The sequence below is a fragment of the Mesoplodon densirostris genome, chromosome 5 (assembly GCF_025265405.1).
Source record: "Mesoplodon densirostris isolate mMesDen1 chromosome 5, mMesDen1 primary haplotype, whole genome shotgun sequence".
NCBI lineage: Eukaryota > Metazoa > Chordata > Mammalia > Artiodactyla > Ziphiidae > Mesoplodon > Mesoplodon densirostris.
In genome coordinates, this window is record NC_082665.1 from 147,440,556 (window position 1) to 147,461,935 (window position 21,380).

At 41.1% G+C, this 21,380-nt stretch overlaps 2 protein-coding genes across 2 annotated transcripts in view; one reads left to right on the top strand and one right to left on the bottom strand.

The window, feature by feature from the left end:
- Positions 1–2,385, top strand: part of COPB2 (COPI coat complex subunit beta 2) — a 31,265-nt gene extending 28,880 nt beyond the window's left edge. Inside the window, exon 22 of the mRNA XM_060099613.1 lies at positions 78–2,385. Within this exon, the coding sequence (XP_059955596.1) occupies positions 78–173 (96 nt within the window). The 3' untranslated portion in view covers positions 174–2,385. The remainder of the gene's footprint in view (positions 1–77) is intronic.
- Positions 1,022–20,474, bottom strand: MRPS22 (mitochondrial ribosomal protein S22). Its single transcript, XM_060099615.1, has 8 exons — positions 20,291–20,474; positions 13,307–13,470; positions 12,059–12,223; positions 10,087–10,230; positions 9,691–9,774; positions 8,277–8,422; positions 2,162–2,270; positions 1,022–1,150 (listed from the first exon to the last, which is right to left on the bottom strand). Exons 1-8 carry the CDS (start codon positions 20,460–20,462, stop codon positions 1,055–1,057), a joined length of 1,080 nt encoding a protein of 359 aa, XP_059955598.1. The 5' UTR covers positions 20,463–20,474; the 3' UTR covers positions 1,022–1,054.
- Positions 20,475–21,380: the final 906 nt, after the last annotated feature.

Here is a 21,380-nt window from a genome sequence, read left to right on the forward strand (position 1 = left end):
TCATGAATCACAGATAACTTTAATAACTTGGCTTTAACACAGTACCATATAACTCACCCTCTTCCTTTTCTTTGCAGACTTTACTTGAACTGGAAGTAGATTTGGATAATTTGGAATTAGAAGATATTGACACAACAGATATCAACCTGGATGAAGATATTTTGGATGACTGAATAACGTTTCCCATTTACTCAACTAAACAGATCATTATTATGGACAGGTATTGATCATCACCGTGACCACAGTGCTTTGGACTCTTGAGAAACTCCTTAGATTTTTACATGTAGATGCTGTGGCCCACTGGGAGCACAATGCCCTCATCTTCAGAGGAGTTTATGTGCAGCATCTAAATCACAATGTTTCCTTGTTAACTAAGACTGCTGTGGGCTTTGATTTTTTTCATACTGTTATTAAGACCATATCTCATAAAATCTTTTGAATTAATGAAGATACTTCAAAGTTTCCTTTCTGCATAATGAAAATAGGATTCTAGTTTTAGAAGGCTGAGCCAAAACTACACCTCACCTAGGGATCAGCCTGCATTCTCTTTTCTTTGAATAACTAGTTTCAAACACCATCAATCACATTTTTCTTAGAATTGAATATCCGTGCTAAACCATTTTCCTTGACCTCATGGCATTATTCCTCTCTATGTAGCTTTCTTATGCCTTGCCCTGACTTTGAACTCCAGCTCCTCTGACCTCATTAAGCTGGGCTCTAGTTAAATTACCGACTGGCCCATTTGGTAACACAGAGAGGCATAGTACTTTTTTTTTCCCTTTCTTGTTACACTGTACTCATCTGACATGATAAGAAAAATTCATAACCAGGCACTAAGATGTACTTCTCAGTTATCCCCTTGTAGCCTAGGAAAGTGAGCAGAGTAACAAGTTTTTCTTTGTATTTCTGATAGAGGCACTACTTGGAATTTAAAAAACAAAAGAAGTAATTTTATAGGGAGAGAACTCCCAATTTTGACATTTTTAAACCGCTCAGTATTAACAGAGAAAACTAGCCAGTATTTAGTAAAATGAAATTTATTTAAAAAATATTGTTAGGAAGCTGCAGAATTGCTAATGAATGCTTCTTGATAAGCTTGCAGTGTTAATTCTATATATGCTCCCTTCTGTGCTTCTGTTTCTGCAAAGACCTGTTTAAAAAAAAAGGTTTGAAAATAATAGAGCATATACGGTTGATAAAGTTTTTAGTTTTGTGACATCAGTAACAAACATTTCTGTAGTAGCAAAGGAAGGTCCCAGTTTAAAACGAAGCCTTCCACATTTCCAGTACTTTTCTGATTACCAAACAAACAGTAAGCATAGTACATGGACAGAAAACAGTATCACAGTTAAAGTAAAGTAATACTAATTCTAAACACCAGAGGTATCCAAATATGGATGCCATCTTTCAGAAAACAATTAAGAAACCTGACAGTGCTGGATCAGAATACAAACCATTAGGTTCAAGAGGAATCTGGAGGATGAGAGGTAGCAAACTGATTGTTCACTTTAAAGAACGGTTTTTTTCTACCCCACCTATGATGTCATCATCACTGGTTGTTTTTATCCTTAGTAAGCTTTATAACTGCTTTGAAGTATGCACGAAGTAATCTTGGGATAGAAGCCAGATCCACAAATACATGTCTACCCTGAGCATTAGAATCTAGAGATGAAAATTACACAATGGTCTCCCCTTCCCTTCCTGAAAAAAATCGTCTCTCAACATTTACAGAGACATCTATGTTAGCCCATAGTTTTGAGAGGTATGCAATTCCAAAATGATAGCGCAGCTAAGGCTTGGCATTATACAAGCACTACCCTCCCAACTTCTGGACACCTGAACAGGAATGTGACCGAACTGGAGGACAGGAAGCGGCACTGGGGACGTGTGCTACCCAGCAGTCCCCCACCACACCCTGCTGGTGACCTGACCACTTAGTTGCCAGTACTGCAAAAAATAAGGCGGCTACTGCCCCACTGTCTGAACTTCTTGGACTCCAGCAGCAGCTCTGTTTCTACTGTCCAGGCTAAAGAAATATGGGAGCTCTGATCACTCTGGTTCAAGGCCACAAATCTGTTTAGTTACCATTAAATATGACCCACTTAAAAATTCTTTCCAACTCAGTCACCCACAGTAGCTAATGTGAAAAAAGTCCCTTTACCTTAACTAAATGTAATCCTTCGGCAGCCTGCTCTTTGGCCTGTTGAGCTGACTGGCCATCTGGATGGAGGATGTGATAGAGCTGGACCAAGCTGGTGGCATCATCGACTCTAGAGGGAAAGGGTTTACTGTTAAAAGGGTTTATTGCTTTCTTCTTTTTAAATTTTTGTTTGTACTGTTTTCTTCTTTTGCTTCACAGTCCTATAAAATGTGCCAAACTTTAAATTACATTTCAAACTTTCCTTGGGCCAGAAAAAATTTTTTTACTGCCTTCAGTTTCATATTTTCAAAGGCACTTTCAGGAATACTGGCTAGTTTAGGCTTCATACCAACTCTGAGATAGGTAGGGCAGGAGTCAATACAGGCAGGGCCCAATTTATGACAGTGAATATATTCTAAATGTGGCTGTATCCTTTTTGGAAGCAGAACATCATTTCTTGTAGAAACAGCATTCTAATGGTAGATGATTTCCAAGCCAGCCCACATCATCACCAGATAACATAATCCAACTCAGAGGGTGTGACTGTACCTTCATCCTACATAAGCCGGAGGCTGGTGGTCATGGGGATTGCTCAATGCCACTTGCTTTTAGGTGCATTAGCAGTGACATCTGCTAACGAATTTTCATTGAGACTCTGAATTAGCGGACAGATGCCTCTGTATGAGGCATTTTAGGAGTCCAAGGCAAGACTCCCAGGCCTCCTGTATTCACAGGGACCCATCCGTTAAAAATCAGCATCCTAGGGAAGCAGATTTGAAATTATGCATACCAAACAAAAGGAAAGTCAGGTTCTACCTCAGCAACCTATCTTGTGTCACACAACTATCTATGATGAAGCCATAACAAAAGCTCAATTCTTAGTTTGTACTTATCTTTTGTGAAACCTATAAACAATTTTTATCAACCTTAAAACTTACCTAGCCTTCCCCAACTAAATAATCTCTGTGCTCTCACATAGTCAATACCTTCCTACCATTTGCCACCTCAAAGCTGAGAGGGTATATAAAAATAACCCTTCTAATGGCTTCACAGGCAAATTCTATCAAACATTTAGAGAAGAGCTAACACCCATCCTTCTCAAACTCTTCCAATTTCAGAGGAAGGAACACTCCCAAACTCATTCTATGAGGCCACCATCACCTTGATACCAAAACCAGGCAAGGATGTCGCAAAGAAAGAAAACTACAGGCCAATATCACTGATGAACATAGATGCAAAAATCCTCAACAAAATACTAGCAAACAGAATCCAACAGCACATTAAAAGGATCATACACCATAATCAAGTGGGGTTTATCCCAGGAATGCAAGGATTCTTCAATATACGCAAATCAATCAATGTGATACACCATATTAACAAGTTGAAGGAGAAAGACCATATGATCATCTCAATAGATGCAGAGAAAGCTTTTGACAAAATTCAACACCCATTTATGATAAAAACTCTCCAGAAAGTAGGCATAGAGGAAACCTACCTCAACATAATAAAGGCCATATAAGACAAACCCACAGCCAACATCATTCTCAGTGGTGAGGAACTGAAACCATTTCAGCTAAGATCAGGAACAAGACAAGGTTACCCACTCTCACCACTATTATTCAATATAGGTTGGAAGTTTTAGCCACAGCAATCAGAGAAGAAAAATAAATAAAAGGAATCCACATCAGAAAAGTATAACTGTCACTGTCTGCAGATGACATGATACTATACATAGAGAATTCTAAAGATGCTACCAGAAAACTTCTAGAGCTAATCAAGGAATTTGTTGAGTAGCACGATACAAGATGCACAGCAATCTCTTGCATTCCTATACACTAATGATGAAAAATCTGAAAGAGAAATTAAGGAAACACTCCCATTTACCACTGCAACAGAAAGAATAAAATAGAAACCTACCTAAGGAGACAAAAGACCTGTATGCAGAAAACTGTAAGACACTGATGAAAGAAAGATGATACAAACAGATACACCATGTTCTTGGATTGGAAGAATCAACATTGTGAAAATGACTATACTACCCAAAGCAATCTACAGATTCAATGCAATCCCTATCAAACTACCAATGGCATTTTTCACAGAGCTAGAACAAAAAATTTCACAATTTGTATGGAAACACAGAAGACCCCGAATAGCCAAAGCAATCTTGAGAAAGAAAAATGGAGCTAGAGGAGTCAGGCTCCCGGACTTTAGACTACTACAAAGCTATGGTAATCAAGACAGCATGGTACTGGCACAAAAACAGAAATAAAAGATCAATGGAACAGGACAGAAAGCCCAGAGATAAACCCATGCACATATGGTCACCTTATCTTTGATAAAGGAGGCAAGAATATACAATGGAGAAAAGACAGTCTCTTCAATAAGTGGTGCTGGGAAAACAGGACAGCTACATGTAAAAGAATGGAATTAGAACACTCCCTAACAGCTATACAAAAATAAACTCAAAATAGATTAAAGACCTAAATGTAAGTCCAGACACTATAAAACTCTCAGAGGAAAACAGGCACTCTCTGACATAAATCAAAGCAACATCTTTTTGGACCCACCTCCTAGAGAAATGGAAATTAAAAATAAATGAATGGGACCTAATTAAATTTAAAAGCTTTTGCACAGCAAAGGAGACCATAAACAAGATGAAAAGATAACTCTCAGAATGGGAGAAAATATTTGCAAATGAAGCAACTGACAAAGGATTAATCTCCAAAATATACAAGAAGCTCATGCAGCTCAATATCAAAAAAACAAACAATCCAAAAATGGGCAGAAGACCTAAATAGACATTTCTCCAAAGAATATATACAGACTGCAACAAACATGAAAAGACGCTCAACATCACTAATCATTAGAGAAATGCAAATCAAAACTACAACGAGCTATCACCTCACACCAGTCAGAATGGCCGTCATCAAAAAATCTACAAACAATAAATGCAGGAGAGGGTGTGGAGAAAAGGGAACCCTCTTGCACTGTTGGTGGGAAGGTAAATTGATACAGCCACTATGGAGAACAGTATGGAGGTGCCTTAAAAAACTAAAAGTAGAGCTACCATACGACCCAGCAATCCCACTACTGGGCATATACCCTGAGAAAACCATAATTCAAAAAGAGTCATGTACCACAATGTTCATCGCAGCTGTATTTACAACAGCCAGGACATGGAAGCAACCTAATTGTCCATTAACAGATGAACGGATAAAGAAGATGTAGCACATATATACAATGGAATATTAGCCATAAAAAGAAATGAAGTTGAATTATTTGTAGTGAGGTGGACGGACCTAGTCAGTCATACAGAGTGAAGTAAGTCAGAAAGAAAAATACTGTATGCTAACACATATATATGGAATCAAAAAAAAATTGGTTCTGAAGAACCTAGGGGCAGGACAGGAATAAAGACACAGACGTGGAGAATGGTCTTGAGGACACAGGGAGGGGGAAGAGTAAGCTGGGACGAAGTGAGAGAGTGGCATGGACATATATACACTACCAAACGTGAAATAGCTAGTGGGAAGCAGCCACATAGCACAGGGAGATCAGCTTGGTGCTTTGCGACCACCTTAGAGGGGTGGGATAAGGAGGGTGGGAGGGTGGTGCCAGAGGGAGGGGATACAGAGATATATGTATGCATATAGCTGATTCACTTTGTTATAGAGCAGAAACTAACACAACATTGTAAAGCAATTATACTCCAATAAAGATGTTAAAGGAAAAAAAAAGACCCTTCTAGAGTGGGGTAAAGAATTTCTTAAGACATGGTGACCTTTGAGAGATGCTCTGGGCTCATTCCAAGGCCCATCCACCCTAAATGCCATGTCTTGGTAGAACTGAGAAGCCAGAGGTGAGAAACTAAAACTTTCCAGAGGAAAAATATTTTTTAAATGTTTAGTATAAATCTGTTGTGTCTGCTGTAATCTAATAGTCCAATAAATCTGACAACAAAAGATAACAGTAATTCTCTTTAGAGCATAACCATGTGAACCCATAAAGAGCTTAAATGGGTTTCTATATCTTAGTCATGCTTAGGGCTTCTTTACGTTCATGGTACGGTACAATGCCTGTGTCTCACAGAATAATTTAGCTTCACACCCAGCTCATATTTGAAAGTAAAAAAAAAAATTTTACATGTAAAGATTTTAAAGACATCTCAATTCAAAACCAACAGTGGAACTTCAGTTTGAAATAAATGTGCAGAATCTCAATTCTGGCCTGGGCTCCGTTCACTGAGGACATGCACCCTCTACTGTTTAGCCTGGGATTTGCAGCAAACTGTCCTGTTCAGCATTCCCACAGAAGTTCTACTTAAGCAGATCAGGAAATTCAGGGAACTCAAAATTCCCTCCCAGTATGCAAACGAACTGCTTCAGAGGTAAAGCGTACGTGTGATGAGTATTACTATAATATTGCTTATTAGTACTCCTCGATAAAGAACTTTAATTTTCAAAGAAATACATTTTTTTAAAATTTATTCCTTTTTGGCTGTATTGGGTCTTCATTGCTGCACATGGGCTTTCTCTAGTTGCAGTGAACAGGGGCTACTCTTCACAGCGGTTCGCGGGCTTACTGCGGTGGCTTCTCGTTGCAGAGCACGGGCTCTAGGCAAGTGGGCTTCAGTAGTTGTGGCATGCGGGCTCAGTAGTTGTGGCTCGCGGGCTCTAGAGCACAGGCTTGTGACACACGGGCTTAGTTGCTCCTCGGCATGTGGGATCTTCCTGGACCAGGGATAGAACCCGTGTCCCCTGAATTGGCAGGTGGATTCTTAACCACTGCACCACCAGGGAAGTCCAGAAGTACATTTCTGTGTTGCTCTAATTTCTTATAAAAAAGGTTAAATTCTTTTTTTTTTTTTTTTGCGGTACGCGGGCCTCTCACTGTTGTGGCCTCTCCTGTTGCGGAGCACATGCTCCGGACACGCAGGCCCATCGGCCATGGCTCATGGGCCTAGCCGCTCCGTGGCATGTGGGATCCTCCCAGACCGGGGCACGAACCCGTGTCCCCTGCATCGGCAGGCGGACTCTCAACCACTGAGCCACGAGGGAAGCCCAAAAATGTTAAATTCTTTTTATAATAAAATAATTTCAGAATATTTACATTTGAGAAGCTTTATAAGAAAATTCATTCACAGGAGATGTCACTGCTAATGCACCTAAAGCCAAGTCATTTTCGAGCATCCTCATGACCACCAGCAGCCTCCTGCTTATGTGGGATGCAGGTATATTTCTGCCCTCTGAATTGGGTTACACTACATATGCTGGAGAAGAGGGCTAGCCTGGAAATCACTTACCATTAGGAATCATGTTTCTATGAGAAATGACACTGTTTCCATATGGGCTGTAATTCTTAGACAATATGGAACCTTCTAGTCCCAAATGCCTTACCATTGTGTGCACGGTTCAGATTACACGGAGGATAGTCTGAGTCAAAACTCCTTACATTCAAGATGGCAATTATCACTAAGCTGTCTGGTGACTTTCTTACTACAGCCATGTTGGTTTCTTTTCCTTGTTATTTTGCCCTTTCTCTAACTCAACCAATGGAAAGATACTCGAAAACAATCTTCTCCTCAGTTCATCACAAGTTGTAAAGTATTATTTCAGCTAGAAGGCTGGGTGCACACCAGTTGCATGCTAAAATACAACAGACATTCTTTGTTTCACGCAACTTTGAAAAAAACCTGTAACCTTTTTAATGCCTTAAGAATCTTGCAAAAACAAGGAGGATCAAAAGCAAGAGTATTTTCATAAATGATGACTTTTACTGAAAAGCACCCATCAGAGCTTATGTCTACTTCTTTACATTTCCTATTTAATCCCCTTTGAGTATATGGAAAGTTCACTGGTGTCCAGGAGCACCAGTAAGGCCAGGGATAAGTCAATATCCAGGGTATATAGTACAGATCCAAAGCCATTTACTCTTTCAAAGAATCCAGCCCTGTTTACACAACACGGAAGCAAAGACTGAGAAAACTGGGTTATACTGGAAAAACAAACCCATAAATAAACTGAGGTAAGTGAAATCTATCACTGGACAGTACATTGTTATCACTGGAAAAGTAACATAGATTAAATACAAGTTTAATGATAATAAGAATTTCTTTACTTCCTAAGATCATACTTACAAATCTCTCTGAATCTGGTCAATCAGTAAACCATCAATCTTTTTCTTATTCACAAAATACCAAGCCATTCCACCGAAGTGTCTTGTTGAACGTAAAAGGTCATACTTTCCATATTTATCTATATCTTCGTAGGTCTGATGATGAATCTATCCACACAAAATACAACTTTTCCGAAACGTGAAAATAAATAGAAGTGAGCAGCATTAACTGGGTATACATCTACTACCATGTGAGCTGCCCAAGAAAGTATCAGTAAACGAGGTCTACTTATACCGGCCTCCACTATCACTAACCAGCAGATATGATTTAGACCAGCCCTCCACTGTAGAAGTATATAGGGCCTGGAACAAGTCTGCCAAACATTTATGGCCAGATCAATTACTCTTCAGCAGCTACGCACTATTTATGAAGCTCTTATTACATATGTATATTTGGACCACTGGAAATAATGGGCCCCCACTCCCTTTTTTCCCTATCCAATCAACTACCCCATTCCAACTTATTAACTAACGTTCCTTCAGTTCTTCTAGAGTGATCTTCCTAAATGAGGACTTTGATGAGGGCATTCTTGTGTTCAACAGGCTGCTGACTGAAGTCCAGATTCGTCAGCCTAGCATCTGAGGTCACCTGTGATACGGCCCCATCTACCTTTCTAGCTTAATCTTGAACCACTCCCCTACATATACACTGCCTGTGCAAGCAAACCAGATGACTGGCCACTTCTCAAGTATACTTTGTTTCCTGCCTGTTGTTCATACTTTCCCCTCTACCTGAAACACCTCTCCTCACCCAACTCCACCAGCCATAATGTTCCCTGCCCTTCTAGAACCCTCTTCAAGAACGCTATGACGCCTGAGAGCACATTGTAACCTTCTCTTAGCACCTAACACCTTAGGCCTACAATGGTAATTATGTGTATACTTAACTAGCACTCTTCCCCACAATCATTTCTGGACTTTGACAAGGCTCCCTATCCTAGATCATGCCATAACCTATACCTCCACAGTAATACCTTATACGTGGAAGGTACTATATGATTATTTATTAAACTGAACTGTAAGATACATACACTGCATTTTGGCAAATTTCAGTGAACAACTGTTTCCTGTGTGAGAAACTGAAAAAAGAATAGTCTCTGCCGTCAAGTTTGGGTCTTATCTCTACCACTGACTAGCTGTGCAACTTTCAACAAGTTACTTAACTCTCCAAGCTTAAGTTCTCTCATCCTTCAGTCAAGGGTGGTTGTGAGGATGAAAATATCTATCTGGTATACATCAGGCACTGGACAGGTGTTCAGGCATTTCCCTTCTCTTCCCCCTGTATCAAAGCTTATAACCTAACTCATTGTGCTGGATTAAAACATACTCGTAATCATATTTGAGCCCATACTTTAGAAACGGTAAAATATACTCACTTTGATATATTCAGCAGAATCTGGCTCAAACTGGGCAACGCAGAGATTGAGGACATCAACATGCCGGTCCTGGCTATACATGGTCTAAACCAACACAGCAGAGATGGAATTAGATGAGAAGAACATGAGGGTGCAACACGTGTCCTGACGCCATGCCGGGCCTGCCCATCCACACACAGGCCACATCTGTGCCCAGCAAGAGGGAGGCAGAAACAACACAGGCTTCGGAACTGTCACACCTGGATTCAAATCCTAGCTAAGCCAATTACAAGATAAATAACCCTCCTTATCATTAGAAATGTCTGTTTATCAAAGCAAAATGCCCAGCAGCACCAGAGCCAACTGTTCAACAAAGAGACCATGAGCACTACCTCTATGAAACCAAAATCACCTTACCTGAAGATTTTCTTCCTTGAAAATTACTGGCGTTAAAATTCTACGACCTTCTTTTGGGAAATAAACCTGAATCATCCGGTCCCTTTCTTCCCAAGAGGCTTTGCGTAGTGTGCCACTTGGTTCTCTGACGACAATAAAACGCTCCTGAAATAGAAAACATAATCAAGGATGAGTTCGTGAGGCCTTAATTTTTAGTTCCAGTGTCCCACTAAGCACCATTGTAAGAATAACTTGCAATCAACAATATAAAATGCAACCGGGAAACATAAGATGCAATCATCTGTATGATTTCAATGATAATTGTAAGCCTCAAAGACCCGGCGAGATTTGATACTCCCTTCACTAATCACTGCCGTGCCTCTGACAAGCAGAAACCTAAATGAAAGTATGTACTAAATGTGATCTATAGCCCTCAAGTGGGTTCAATACATAAAACGGTTCAACTAAAAAAAGGTGACCTGAGATTCATCTAAATCCATTTCAGAAGAAGTGCTATAAAACCTTTCTGAATTATTTCATTTCCCCATCCTGAAGTCTCACACAGACAGACTTTACTACTGTATGATTTATGTTTAAAGTCCCAGGGACGGAAGGAACAAACCCACAGGTGTGGAGTCTTAATCCCACACCTCTGTGATGCCTCATACTGGAGACAAAAGCGTCAGAGAGACTGGCTGGGCCACCTGCCAAATCCCAGGCCACAGGACTGCTTCCGCCACTGAATTCCACCCACTGTGTGTACCACCCAACTGGCCATTTATCACGTGCAGGATTCTTAACACCTCTCAGATATTGTTAATATTGTTACAGAACTAGAAGAGGTCAGGAACTGTGGATTACAATTCTTTGCAACACCCAGAGTGACTTACACAGAGCTTTGCACATAGCAGATAAATGAGACCCATCTGATTAATGTTTAAATTAACCAGATGGTACTGACACTCAACTCTTCAGAGATGTAAGAGGCTCTGAATGTGTTCTGAGGATAATATAATTAAAACTTTCATCAAGCACTGCAAATAGAAAAAACAATAGCAGATGGCAAAGTAACACAGTTGTTCCTCAAAAGGATTTTGGTAATTTGAATTCCAAGTTCCTTTCTCCCTCTCAGGTTATAGAATGCTCCCACAACCAGCCTGCACAGCACTGCAAACATATATAAAAGCAAAAACTCTAATTAAAAATGAAACTCTGATCCCTGTTCATTATGTCAGATATAGAGGTGACTGATGTACAGACATGGACTTTGCTCAAATCATGTCTTCTAACGAAAATCACATATGATAAAAAGATTAGTACAGGGTGGCCCTTTTCCCAGCCCTATCACTATGCAATATTCTACTGCATTTTGTGGGCTGAACTGTAAATTACTCTTTTACTCTTTACTTGAAAAGGCTCAAACAACAACTAATATATTTTGTAAGTGCCAGAGTATTCTTTTGGAACTGGCAATCAGAGGAAGAGGAGCTAGACAATAAAAACTACAACAGATGAAGTGGTGCCTGAAAATTATCTGGGGAAACCTGCCATTTTTACTGCAAATTCTGAACAGTGAAAATCCTTCAGGAAGTCTGAGTTTTTTGGGCATCAGCAAGAATTTCCATCTTAAAAATCAGTCTAACTTGAGCAGAAAGAATCTCCCTTCTCCTATATTGCCTTGAAGATACTTTCCTATTTGTGGTTTGAGGGCAGGTTTCTGTCTTGTTCTGTCTCAGCACACCTGTCTCTTTTTCTGCAGTCAATCTGGAAATACTGTGTCCATAATCTGTAAGGAAATGGTGACAGGACGATGTGGTGCTGGTTTGCATTTTTCTTCTTTATGCTGTATCTGCCAGGTCTCATTCAGTCGCAGAAATTCTGGTTTGGAAGATTCAGAGACAGCTGGGTCACACGATGTTGACCCTCGTCCCTCAGGCCCATCTCTACACAGTATTTCAAATAAAAATCATTTTGCAATTAGACATACACTTACCCGGTGTGGTATGCTATATGATATATCAGTAAACACGTATTTGGCTGTTTCTGTTCCTTCCAAAATCTTATCTTCAGCTAACACGTCATTTATTGGCGCTCGCTCTTCCAGAACCGGTGGCATTTTTAATCGGACTTTAGCCGCCTCGACTGCCTGTCTTGTAGCCTAATGAAATAAAATATTTCTTGGGAAAGCCACAAGGTTACAGAACAAAAGGATCACCTGACAAAAGCAGATACTAATGAAAAATGCTAAAGACTGCAAACAGAAGAAGCTGTAGCCATGAATAAGTGAGTAAAAAGCCAAACCTGGGCTCCTGGGCCCTGGTCTTTGCCTCTGTGGTGTGGCTGAGAGCACTAGCTACAGGCTTAACCATTCTCAAAACAGCAAAGGGATGCTCTAAGACAGAGCCAGGCCACAAAAGCTGCCTGAAATAGGACAAAGGATTTCACTTACTGGGTGCTTACTATGTGTTTAAATATTCTGTATTATATTTGGCTCATTTAATGCCCACAACTACCTTATGAGCGAAGTGCTACTGTTACGTCATTTTATGAGAGAGAAAATAGAGGCACACAAACGTTAAGTCAATTGCTAAGAAGCTGCAGCACTAGGATTTGAACCCAGGCAACTTAACGCCAGAGTCCATGCCCTTAACCACTGAGCACACTGCTCCAGCCATACTGTCAACGGTGGTTACCTCTGAGAGGTGAAAGGGGCCCTTCGTGTGATATGCTGTTGGGTATTTGAATTTTTTGCTATGACTCTTAATTATTTTTGAATTAGAAAGAGGAGCTATTGCTCTTCACATATTCATACATCAAAGCGTTTTCCACAAAGCATTCAATACCCATGACTCCAGGAGCACCCTTGCCTGGAGTTGGACACTGTCCAGAAGGATCTCATAATCTCACCAAAGCCTCAGCCTCAAAGTACTCACAACAAGTGTTCCTCTACGAAGGAAGCTGGAACAGGCAGCACAAAGGGAGGCTGATCAAGCTGGTTGTGGAGCAGCGGCGGCTCTGCCGGACAGCCAGGCCTGGCCCACACGCCCAGTCTGCCCACTTTGAGCCATACCCCCTGCTCCTCTCTGCCCACCTGCTCACATTTCTTTTCTCACTTCTGTGCCTGCAACTCCCCCTCACTAGCCCCCGTGGAAGAGCAGCTACCAGCATCTGAAGGGGTCCTGGAAATCTTGTTTAATCCTTTAAAGGAAGGTATTATACCAATATCCTTACATTCACATACCTCTTCCAACTGTGCTTGGGTCATCAGCTTATAAGTTGGGGGCTTCACTTCTTGTACAGCTGGCTTAAAAATCTTCTGCAGATCTAAGCCTGTCATCTTGATGAGTATCCTTTGGACTTCCTCATCCATAAAGGTAGGCTTCTTGATCTTTGAGCTACCAGATTCTGTTAAAATGAATTTTTAGTAAATAAGATGTCAAAAATGACAAACCAACAAGACCTCTAAATGGAAAAGTCAACAATAAAAATTAACACAAGGTCTACCTCAGTATGCATAATACTAATACCTACAAGATTCCTTCATTCATTCACTTAAAATTACTGAGCATTCACTATGATAGAGATACAGTTTCTGCCAAAAAGGCACTGAAAGTGTATAGTGAAGAAAGCAACATGAAAAAAGCAGCTAATGCAACATTAACAACAATCGTGGTTACTACCATCTTCAGAGTTGTCTCCTATATGCGACTCATTACATACAATTTCAGGAGTGCTTACAACAACCCACAAAATACTGATATCCCAGTTTTGCAGATGAGGATCTCGGATACTGGAGTCTTCCTAAAGACAACTAGCTATTAAATGACAGAGCCAGGATTTAAACCGCAGTTTATCTGATGCCAGAGCCTAGATCAATTCCACTCTTCCATTACGTTCCTTAGAGCAAGCGCTACATACAAGGAAGGTACAGGGGGTTGTGTGATTACAGAGGCAGAAACTAAACATAGCCTGGGAGCAGAGAAGGGCATGGTAGGGTCAAAGAAGGCTTCCCAGGGGCCTGAATAGAGCAGAGAAAAAAGGGAAGGAAATTCTAGGCTGAGGGGATCCAGCTAGGAAAAAGAGGCCCGGGTCACTGGACATGATACTGAAGAGGTCATGTGGCATCATGGAAGAAAGCTGGACAGAAGAGGAGGAGACTCAGATCTCAGCTCTGCCTTATGCAGCCTGCCTATCCCTCTGCCCAACCTCCATTTCCATTAGAAAAAAAAAAAAAAAGCCACTCCTTCCCAACCACCTCTTCCTCTGCTAGTCCTATAAATGCTGGCATCCTGGTGTCCCTCAGGATTCTGAGCTACCTTCTTCTTTTCTCCCTTCTCACATTCTTGATGGATGATCTCCTAACCTCCTATAATTACTTCTATATGCTGGAGACTCTAAAATCTGAATCTCCAGCCAAGATCATCTTCCATCCAACTACCCAATGGATATCTCACATGCAGTTCAATACTGCCAAAGCAGAACCCATAACTTCTCTTCTGTCACAAACCTGCTTTTCCTATTATCCTTAGCACTATCCAATAGGTCTCGTGGGCCAGAAGCCTACAGTCATTCTTGACTTCTCCTTTACCCTCCACATCTAGCCAACAGCAGGAGTAATGTTAGCAGCTGACACTTGTTAGATATTTACTACGTGCCAGTACTAACTACTTTACATACTTGGCACCTTTAATCCTCCTAACAACCCCACAAATACTATGATTATCCTCATTTTACAAAAAAAGGATACTGATACAAAACATACTGCCTATTACACCTCATAAATCAGTCTTTAATCCTCCATTTCCCACTGCCACTACTCTAGTCAAGGCCATCCTATCTCTTGCCTTAGCCTCCTAACCTATCCCCCTGCCTCCATTCTGACCGTTCTCCACAGAACAATCACAGTCATCTCTTAAAAATGTAATTCAAACAACAGAAAAGAGTAACAAAGAGTTGGTTCATTGAAAAGTTAAGCAAAATTGACAAACCTTTAGCTAGACCAAGGAAAAGAGGACCCAAACCAACAAAATTGTAACTGAAAAACACATTACAACTGATACTACAGAATTTCAAAGGATCATAAGAGGCACGAACAACTATATGCCAACAAACTGGACAGCCTAGAAGAAATGGAAAAATCCTTAGAAACATACAATCTACCGAGACTAAATCGGGAAGAAATAGAAAATCAAAACCGACCAATTACTAGTAAAGAAGACTGAATCAGTAATAAAAAATTCTCCCAATGAAGAAAAGCCCAGGACCAGATGGCTTCACAGATGAATTTTACCAAACCTTTAAAGAATTAATGCCCATCCTTCTCAAACTCTTCCAAAAAATCGAAGAGGAGGGAACACTCTCAAACTCATGTTATGAGTCCAGCATTAACCTGATACCAAAGCCAATAAAGGATACTAACAGAAAACTATAGGCCAGGACTTCCCTGGTGGTGCAGTGGTTAAGAATCCGCCTGCCAATGCAGGGGATATGGGTTCGAGCCCTGGTCCAGGAAGATCCCACAAGTCGCAAAGCAACTAAGCCCGTGCACCACAACTACTGAGCCTGTGCTCTAGGGCCTGCGCATTGCAACTACCAAGCCCACATGCTGCAACTACTGAAGCCCGTGAGCCTAGAGCTCAGGCTCCGCAACAAAAGAAGCCACCACAATGAGAAGCCCACGCACCACAACGAAAAGTAGCCCTCGCTCACTGCAACTAGAGAAAGCCCGTGCGCACAGCAACAAAGACCCAACAATCAATCAATCAATCAATCAAACTACAGGTCAAACATTCTCAATAAAATACTAGCAAATTGATTCAGCATAACATTAAAAAGATCATTCACCATGATCAAATGGGATTTATTTCTTGGGCTGCGAAGACGATTCAACATACTCAGGTCAATCAATCAATATTCATAGAATGAAAGGAAAAAAACATGATTACTTTGACAGATGCAGAAAAAGCATTTGACAAAATTCAAAATTCACGATTAAAAACTTCTAACAAATTGAGTACGGAAGGATCACACCTCAACGTAATAAAGGCCATATATGACAAACCCACAGCTAACAATCTACTCAATGGTGAAAGGTTGAAAGCCTCTCCTCCAAGATCAGGAACAAGACAGGGCTGTCCAATCTCAACACTCCTATTCAACACAGTACTGGAAGTTCTAGCCAGAGTACTCAGGCAAGAAAAAGAAATAAAATGCAACAGAATTGAAAAGGAAACTGTCTCTATTTGCAGATGACATGATTTTATCTATAAAAATATCCTAAAGACTCCATCAATAAACTGTTAGATCTAATCAACAAATTCAGTAAAGTTGCAGGACACAAAATTAATATACCAAAACCAATACCATTTCTGTACACTAACAACAAATTATCTGAAAAAGAAAGCATCAGGGCTTCCCTGGTGGCGCAGTGGTTGAGAGTCCGCCTGCCGATGCAGGGGACACGGGTTTGTGCTCCGGTCTGGGAGGATTCCACATGCCGCGGAGCGGCTGGGCTGGTGAGCCATGGCCGCTGAGCCTGCGCTCCGCAACGGGAGAGGCCACAACAGTGAGAGGCCTGCGTTAACGCAAAAAAAAAAAAAAAAAAAAAAAAAAAGTATCAAAAACAATACAATATTTAGTAATAAATTTAACCAAGGAGGTGAAAGATTGCTATACTGAAAACCACAAAACACTACTGAAAAGAAATCAAAGAAGACACAAATAAATGGAAAGGTATCCTGTGTTCATGGATTAGAAGAATCAATATTGTTAAAATGTCTATACTACCCAACATCATCTATAGATTCAATGCAATCCCTATCGAGGGTCCAATGGCATTTTTTTACAGAGGCAGAAAAAACAACCTAAAATTTGTATGGAACCACAAAAGACCTTGAATAGCCAAAGTAATCCTAAGAAAGAACAACAAAGCAGGAGGCATCACGCTTCCTGATTTCAAGCTATATAATCAAAACAGTATGGTACTGGCATAAAAACAGACACACAGACCAAGGGAACAGAACTGAGAGTGCATAAATAAACTCATGCATACAGAGCCAACTAATATTTGACAAAGAAACCAAGAATACTCAAAGGAGAAAAGACAGTCTCTTCAATAAACGGTGCTGGGAAAACTGGATATTCACATGTAAAAGAATGAAACTAGACCCCTAGCTTACACCATTCACAAAAATTAACTCGAGGTGAATTAAACACTTAAATGTAAGACCAGAAACCATAAAACTCCCAGAAGAAAACACAGGAAAACAGCTCCTCGACATTGGTCTTGGCAATGATTTTTTTGTATATGACACCTAAAGCACAAGCAACAAGATTAAAAATAAACAAGTGGGACTACATCAAACTAAAAAGCTGCTGCACAGCAAAAGAAACAACCAACAAATGAAAAGACAACCTACAAAACGCAAAAAAAAATTTGCAAACCATATATCTGATGAGGAATTAATATCCAAAATATATAAGGAATTCATACAACTCAATATCAAAAAAACCAAATAATCCAGCTAAAAAATGGGCAAAGGACCTGAACAGACATGTCTCCAAAGAAGATGTATGAAAGGTACATGTAAAGTACTCAACATCACTAGTCATTAAAGAAATGCAAATTAAAACCACAATGAGACATCATCTCATACCTGTTAGAATGGCTATCATCAAAAAGACAAGAGAGGGCTTCCCTGGTGGCTCAGTAGTTAGGAATCCGCCTGCCAGTGCAGGGGACACGGGTTCGAGCCCTGGTCCGGGAGGATCCCACATGCCGCAGAGCAACTAAGCCTGTGTGCCACAGCTACTGAGCCTGCGCTCTAGAGCCCGTGCGCCGCAGCAGCAGAAGCCACCACAATGAGAAGCCCGCGCACCGCAATGAAGAGCAGCCCCCACTCGCCGTAAGTAGAGAAAGCCAGCACGCAGCAACGAAGACCCAATGCAGCAATAAATAAATAAATAATAAAATAGTAAGTTTTAAAAAAAAAAAGACAAGAGATAACAAATGCTGGTGTGGATGTGGAGAAAAAGGAACCCCTGTGCACTGCTGGTGGGAATGTAAACTGGTACAGCCACTATGGAAACAGTATGGAGGTTCCTAAAAAAAAAAAAGAACTACCATATGACCCGGCAATTCCACTTCTGGGAATATATCTGAAGGAAATGAAAACACTATGTTGAAGAGATACCTGCATCCCCATGTTAATAGCAGTATTATTTACAATAGCCAAGACACAGAAACAACCTAAGTACCGATTGATAAACGAATGGATAAAGATGTGAGATATATACCCACTCATTCGTATTTTATATATATATGTAAACACATTTACATACATACGTATATGTTTATGTGTACACAAGAGCGAGATATGTTTATATACCTCACATCTTTATATACACATATATATATACACATATACATACACACGTGTATGTAAAATATATATATGTAAAATATAGTGAATAACATATAATTTTGTTACAGATACTTCTGAATTTTTCCAGAAAGATAGTTTAAAAACATGTAAAAGGTGGTTCTGTTAGAGTAGGCAGTCCTGATAGCAACCTGTCTTTACAGTTACTAAGAAAGAATATTATTAGTGAGAAGAAAAGCATCCCAAAGATCACGTCCTAGTAGAAAATCATGGCTGTCAGAGTTTAAAATTTAACATGTAAAATAATACACACACACACACACAATATTTTTCAGCCACAAAAAAGGAGGAAATCCTGCCATCTGTGACAACATGGATGGACCCTGAGGGCATTACTCTAAGATAAAGCCAGACAAAGACAAATACCGTATGATCTTTGTCACCGTGCGTAAAGCGCAAGGTTCTGGGGGGGGGGGGGTCAAAAGGTACAAACTTTCAATTATAAGATAAATTCTAGGAATGCTGTATGGTATACATGAAAGTTGTTGAGAGTAAATCCTAAAAATTCTCATCATAAGAAAAAAATTTTTTTTTCTTTTTTCGGATCTCTGTGAGAAGATGGACGTTAACTTACTGTGGTAACGATTTCACGATATATGTAAATCAAATTACGTTGTACACCTTGAAGTTATACACTGCTGTATATCAAATATATCTCAATAAAACTGGAAAAAACCTTTTATCTTAACAATGTAATCAAGATCGCTCCCATACTTAAAACTCACCAATGGCTTTCAACAGCATTTAGAAAAAAAGTTAAGGTGATCTGCTTACTGCACTGTGTTCCCACTAGACTCTGTTCTCCCAAGGCCACAATCCTGTTTTGTACTGGTCTCTGGCACCCAGGGTCTCTTACAGTGCCTGACACACAGTTGTGCTCAGCACTACTCTCCCCTCAGACAATCCCTACCATTCCGCCAGCTTCAGTTAACATTTTTACTCCAGTGCTTCTCAATTTCTATGTAACTGCATACCCGACACCTCCACCTGAATCTCAATGGCACCTCAAATTTAATGCGTCCACAACAGACGTTTAACTTTGCTTCCCTTCCCATCTCCTTACCTTATCTACTCCTGCCTTTTCTCCCCCATTTCTTCTCCTCTCATTCCCCTCTAAAAAACTGCCCTGTAATTAATCTTCTCTGTCTTGGTGTAAATGGGACTACTCTCCACTCAACTTGCTCAAGCCAGAAACTTGAGAAGTAACATTGATTTCTCCTTTGATATCCAGATTCAAAGTCATAACCAGACTCATCAATCCTACCTCCAAAGTGGGTTCCCAAACTACCTATGTTCAGTCTCATTTCTGGACTTTTGCTTATGCTGTTTCCTCCGCGTGGAATGCTTCTAGTTTTCTCCCTGGCACGATTAACCAGGTCTCAGCTTTGGCCATATTTTCCAGGAATCCTTCCTTGCCTTTTCAACCTAGTTTGAGTGCCACTCTTCTCTGCGTCCCCTATCACAGTCCGGGTCACACTGTACTGCCATTCCCCACTGGGCCGCGAGTTAGCTCAGGGCAAAACCCATGTCAGTCTTAGTCCACCGTATCCCCTAAACCTAGCTCTGTGCTTTACAAAGAGCGGAGCCCAGGCACTGACGCTTAAGTGAAGGAATGAATGAACAAACGCGGTAGACGACAGACCCCGCGGGTACAGGAGAGAGCCGCCTGGGTCTAAGGTCGCGCTGCGGGAAGAGCCGGGGCCCCCGCGTGGGTCTCGCCAGCCTGAAGCAGGCTCTAGATCTCCCAGGAGAACGCCCAAGCGGACGCCCCACAGGTCACTTACCCGCCTCGGAACCGAGCCCACGGCATGGCGTTCCCGCCCCGCAGACCCCGGGCAGACGCTGGAACAGGGAACCGGGCCGGGGCCGAGTGCGGGCCCGGAAACAGACCCGCCAGGTGACCCGAGAACCTGCCTGCAGGGTGAACAGCGATACGGACGCTCTGAGGATCGCCATACTTATCCGGGCCACTTACGCCGGAAGCGGCTGAGAGCGATCCCGGGTCTCGCGCGGTTCTTACGGCATTCTGGGAAATGTAGTGTGGAAGAGGGAGGAGGGAGGAGGCAGGGGGAAGCTACGCAATTTCTATTTATAAAACAATAAAGTTCTGCTTATGAAGCAATAGATTGTTTCTTGTAAACCTCTTGGTCATAAGTAGAAGATGTTTATGTGCTCTTCTTCCTAGACCTTTCCTTCGTTTCCATGACTCTCAATAACAAAGTTCCTGCCCAAACCTTTTCTCCCAGCCCCAGGTTTAAATCCAACTGCCTATTCGACTTCTCCGTTCAAACTCCTCACGGGGCCCCACCCCACTAACCCCGCCAAATAACACCTGATTCCAAGCTCTGATTGCCACCACCATTCCCCATCAACTCACGCACCGTTTGCTGTCTTGGAATCTTAAGTCTCTTCTGTAGTAGTTCTTTTCTCAATTTGTGCTCAATTATTTTGCTCATTTACCTGCTTGCTTATTTTTCTCATGCCATGAAGACAAGGACTTTATACACTGTATTATAATATCACCTAGCCTGGTACATATGTACACAGCAAACATTTGTTGAATAAATGACTAAAAGAACAATGAAAGGATCCCGTTATGTTCTTCCCAGCTGTCCAGGATGTGCAGGTTTTGCCCTCCACCAGACTATAGGTTGGTGCCTGTACTAACTTGTCCCAACACCTGGCTAAAGAAGGGTGTTAAGTAAACAACTGTTTGAATTAGCTAGACAGATAGACTCATCTTCTAACCTCACCTCACCCACTGCCCAGTAAGAGCTCTGTTTATGAACTCATTCCCTACTCAGGCAGGGAAGGAGAGAGCCTTAGGCTTGGTGCTGCATTCAGGCATGACTGCTGCCCAGTGCGTCCCAACAC

What these genes read in the sequence shown, in the direction of transcription:
- MRPS22 (XM_060099615.1), bottom strand. Translation starts at nt 20,462, where the DNA reads ATGGCGATCCTCAGAGCGTCCGTATCGCTGTTCACCCTGCAGGCAGGT. An exon ending in ATTCTGCTGAATATATCAAA is followed by an intron (nt 8,423 to 9,690) that starts GTGAGTATATTT and finishes TTGTGTGGATAG; the next exon opens with ATTCATCATCAGACCTACGA. An exon ending in GACCAGATTCAGAGAGATTT is followed by an intron (nt 2,271 to 8,276) that starts GTAAGTATGATC and finishes CTTTCCCTCTAG; the next exon opens with AGTCGATGATGCCACCAGCT.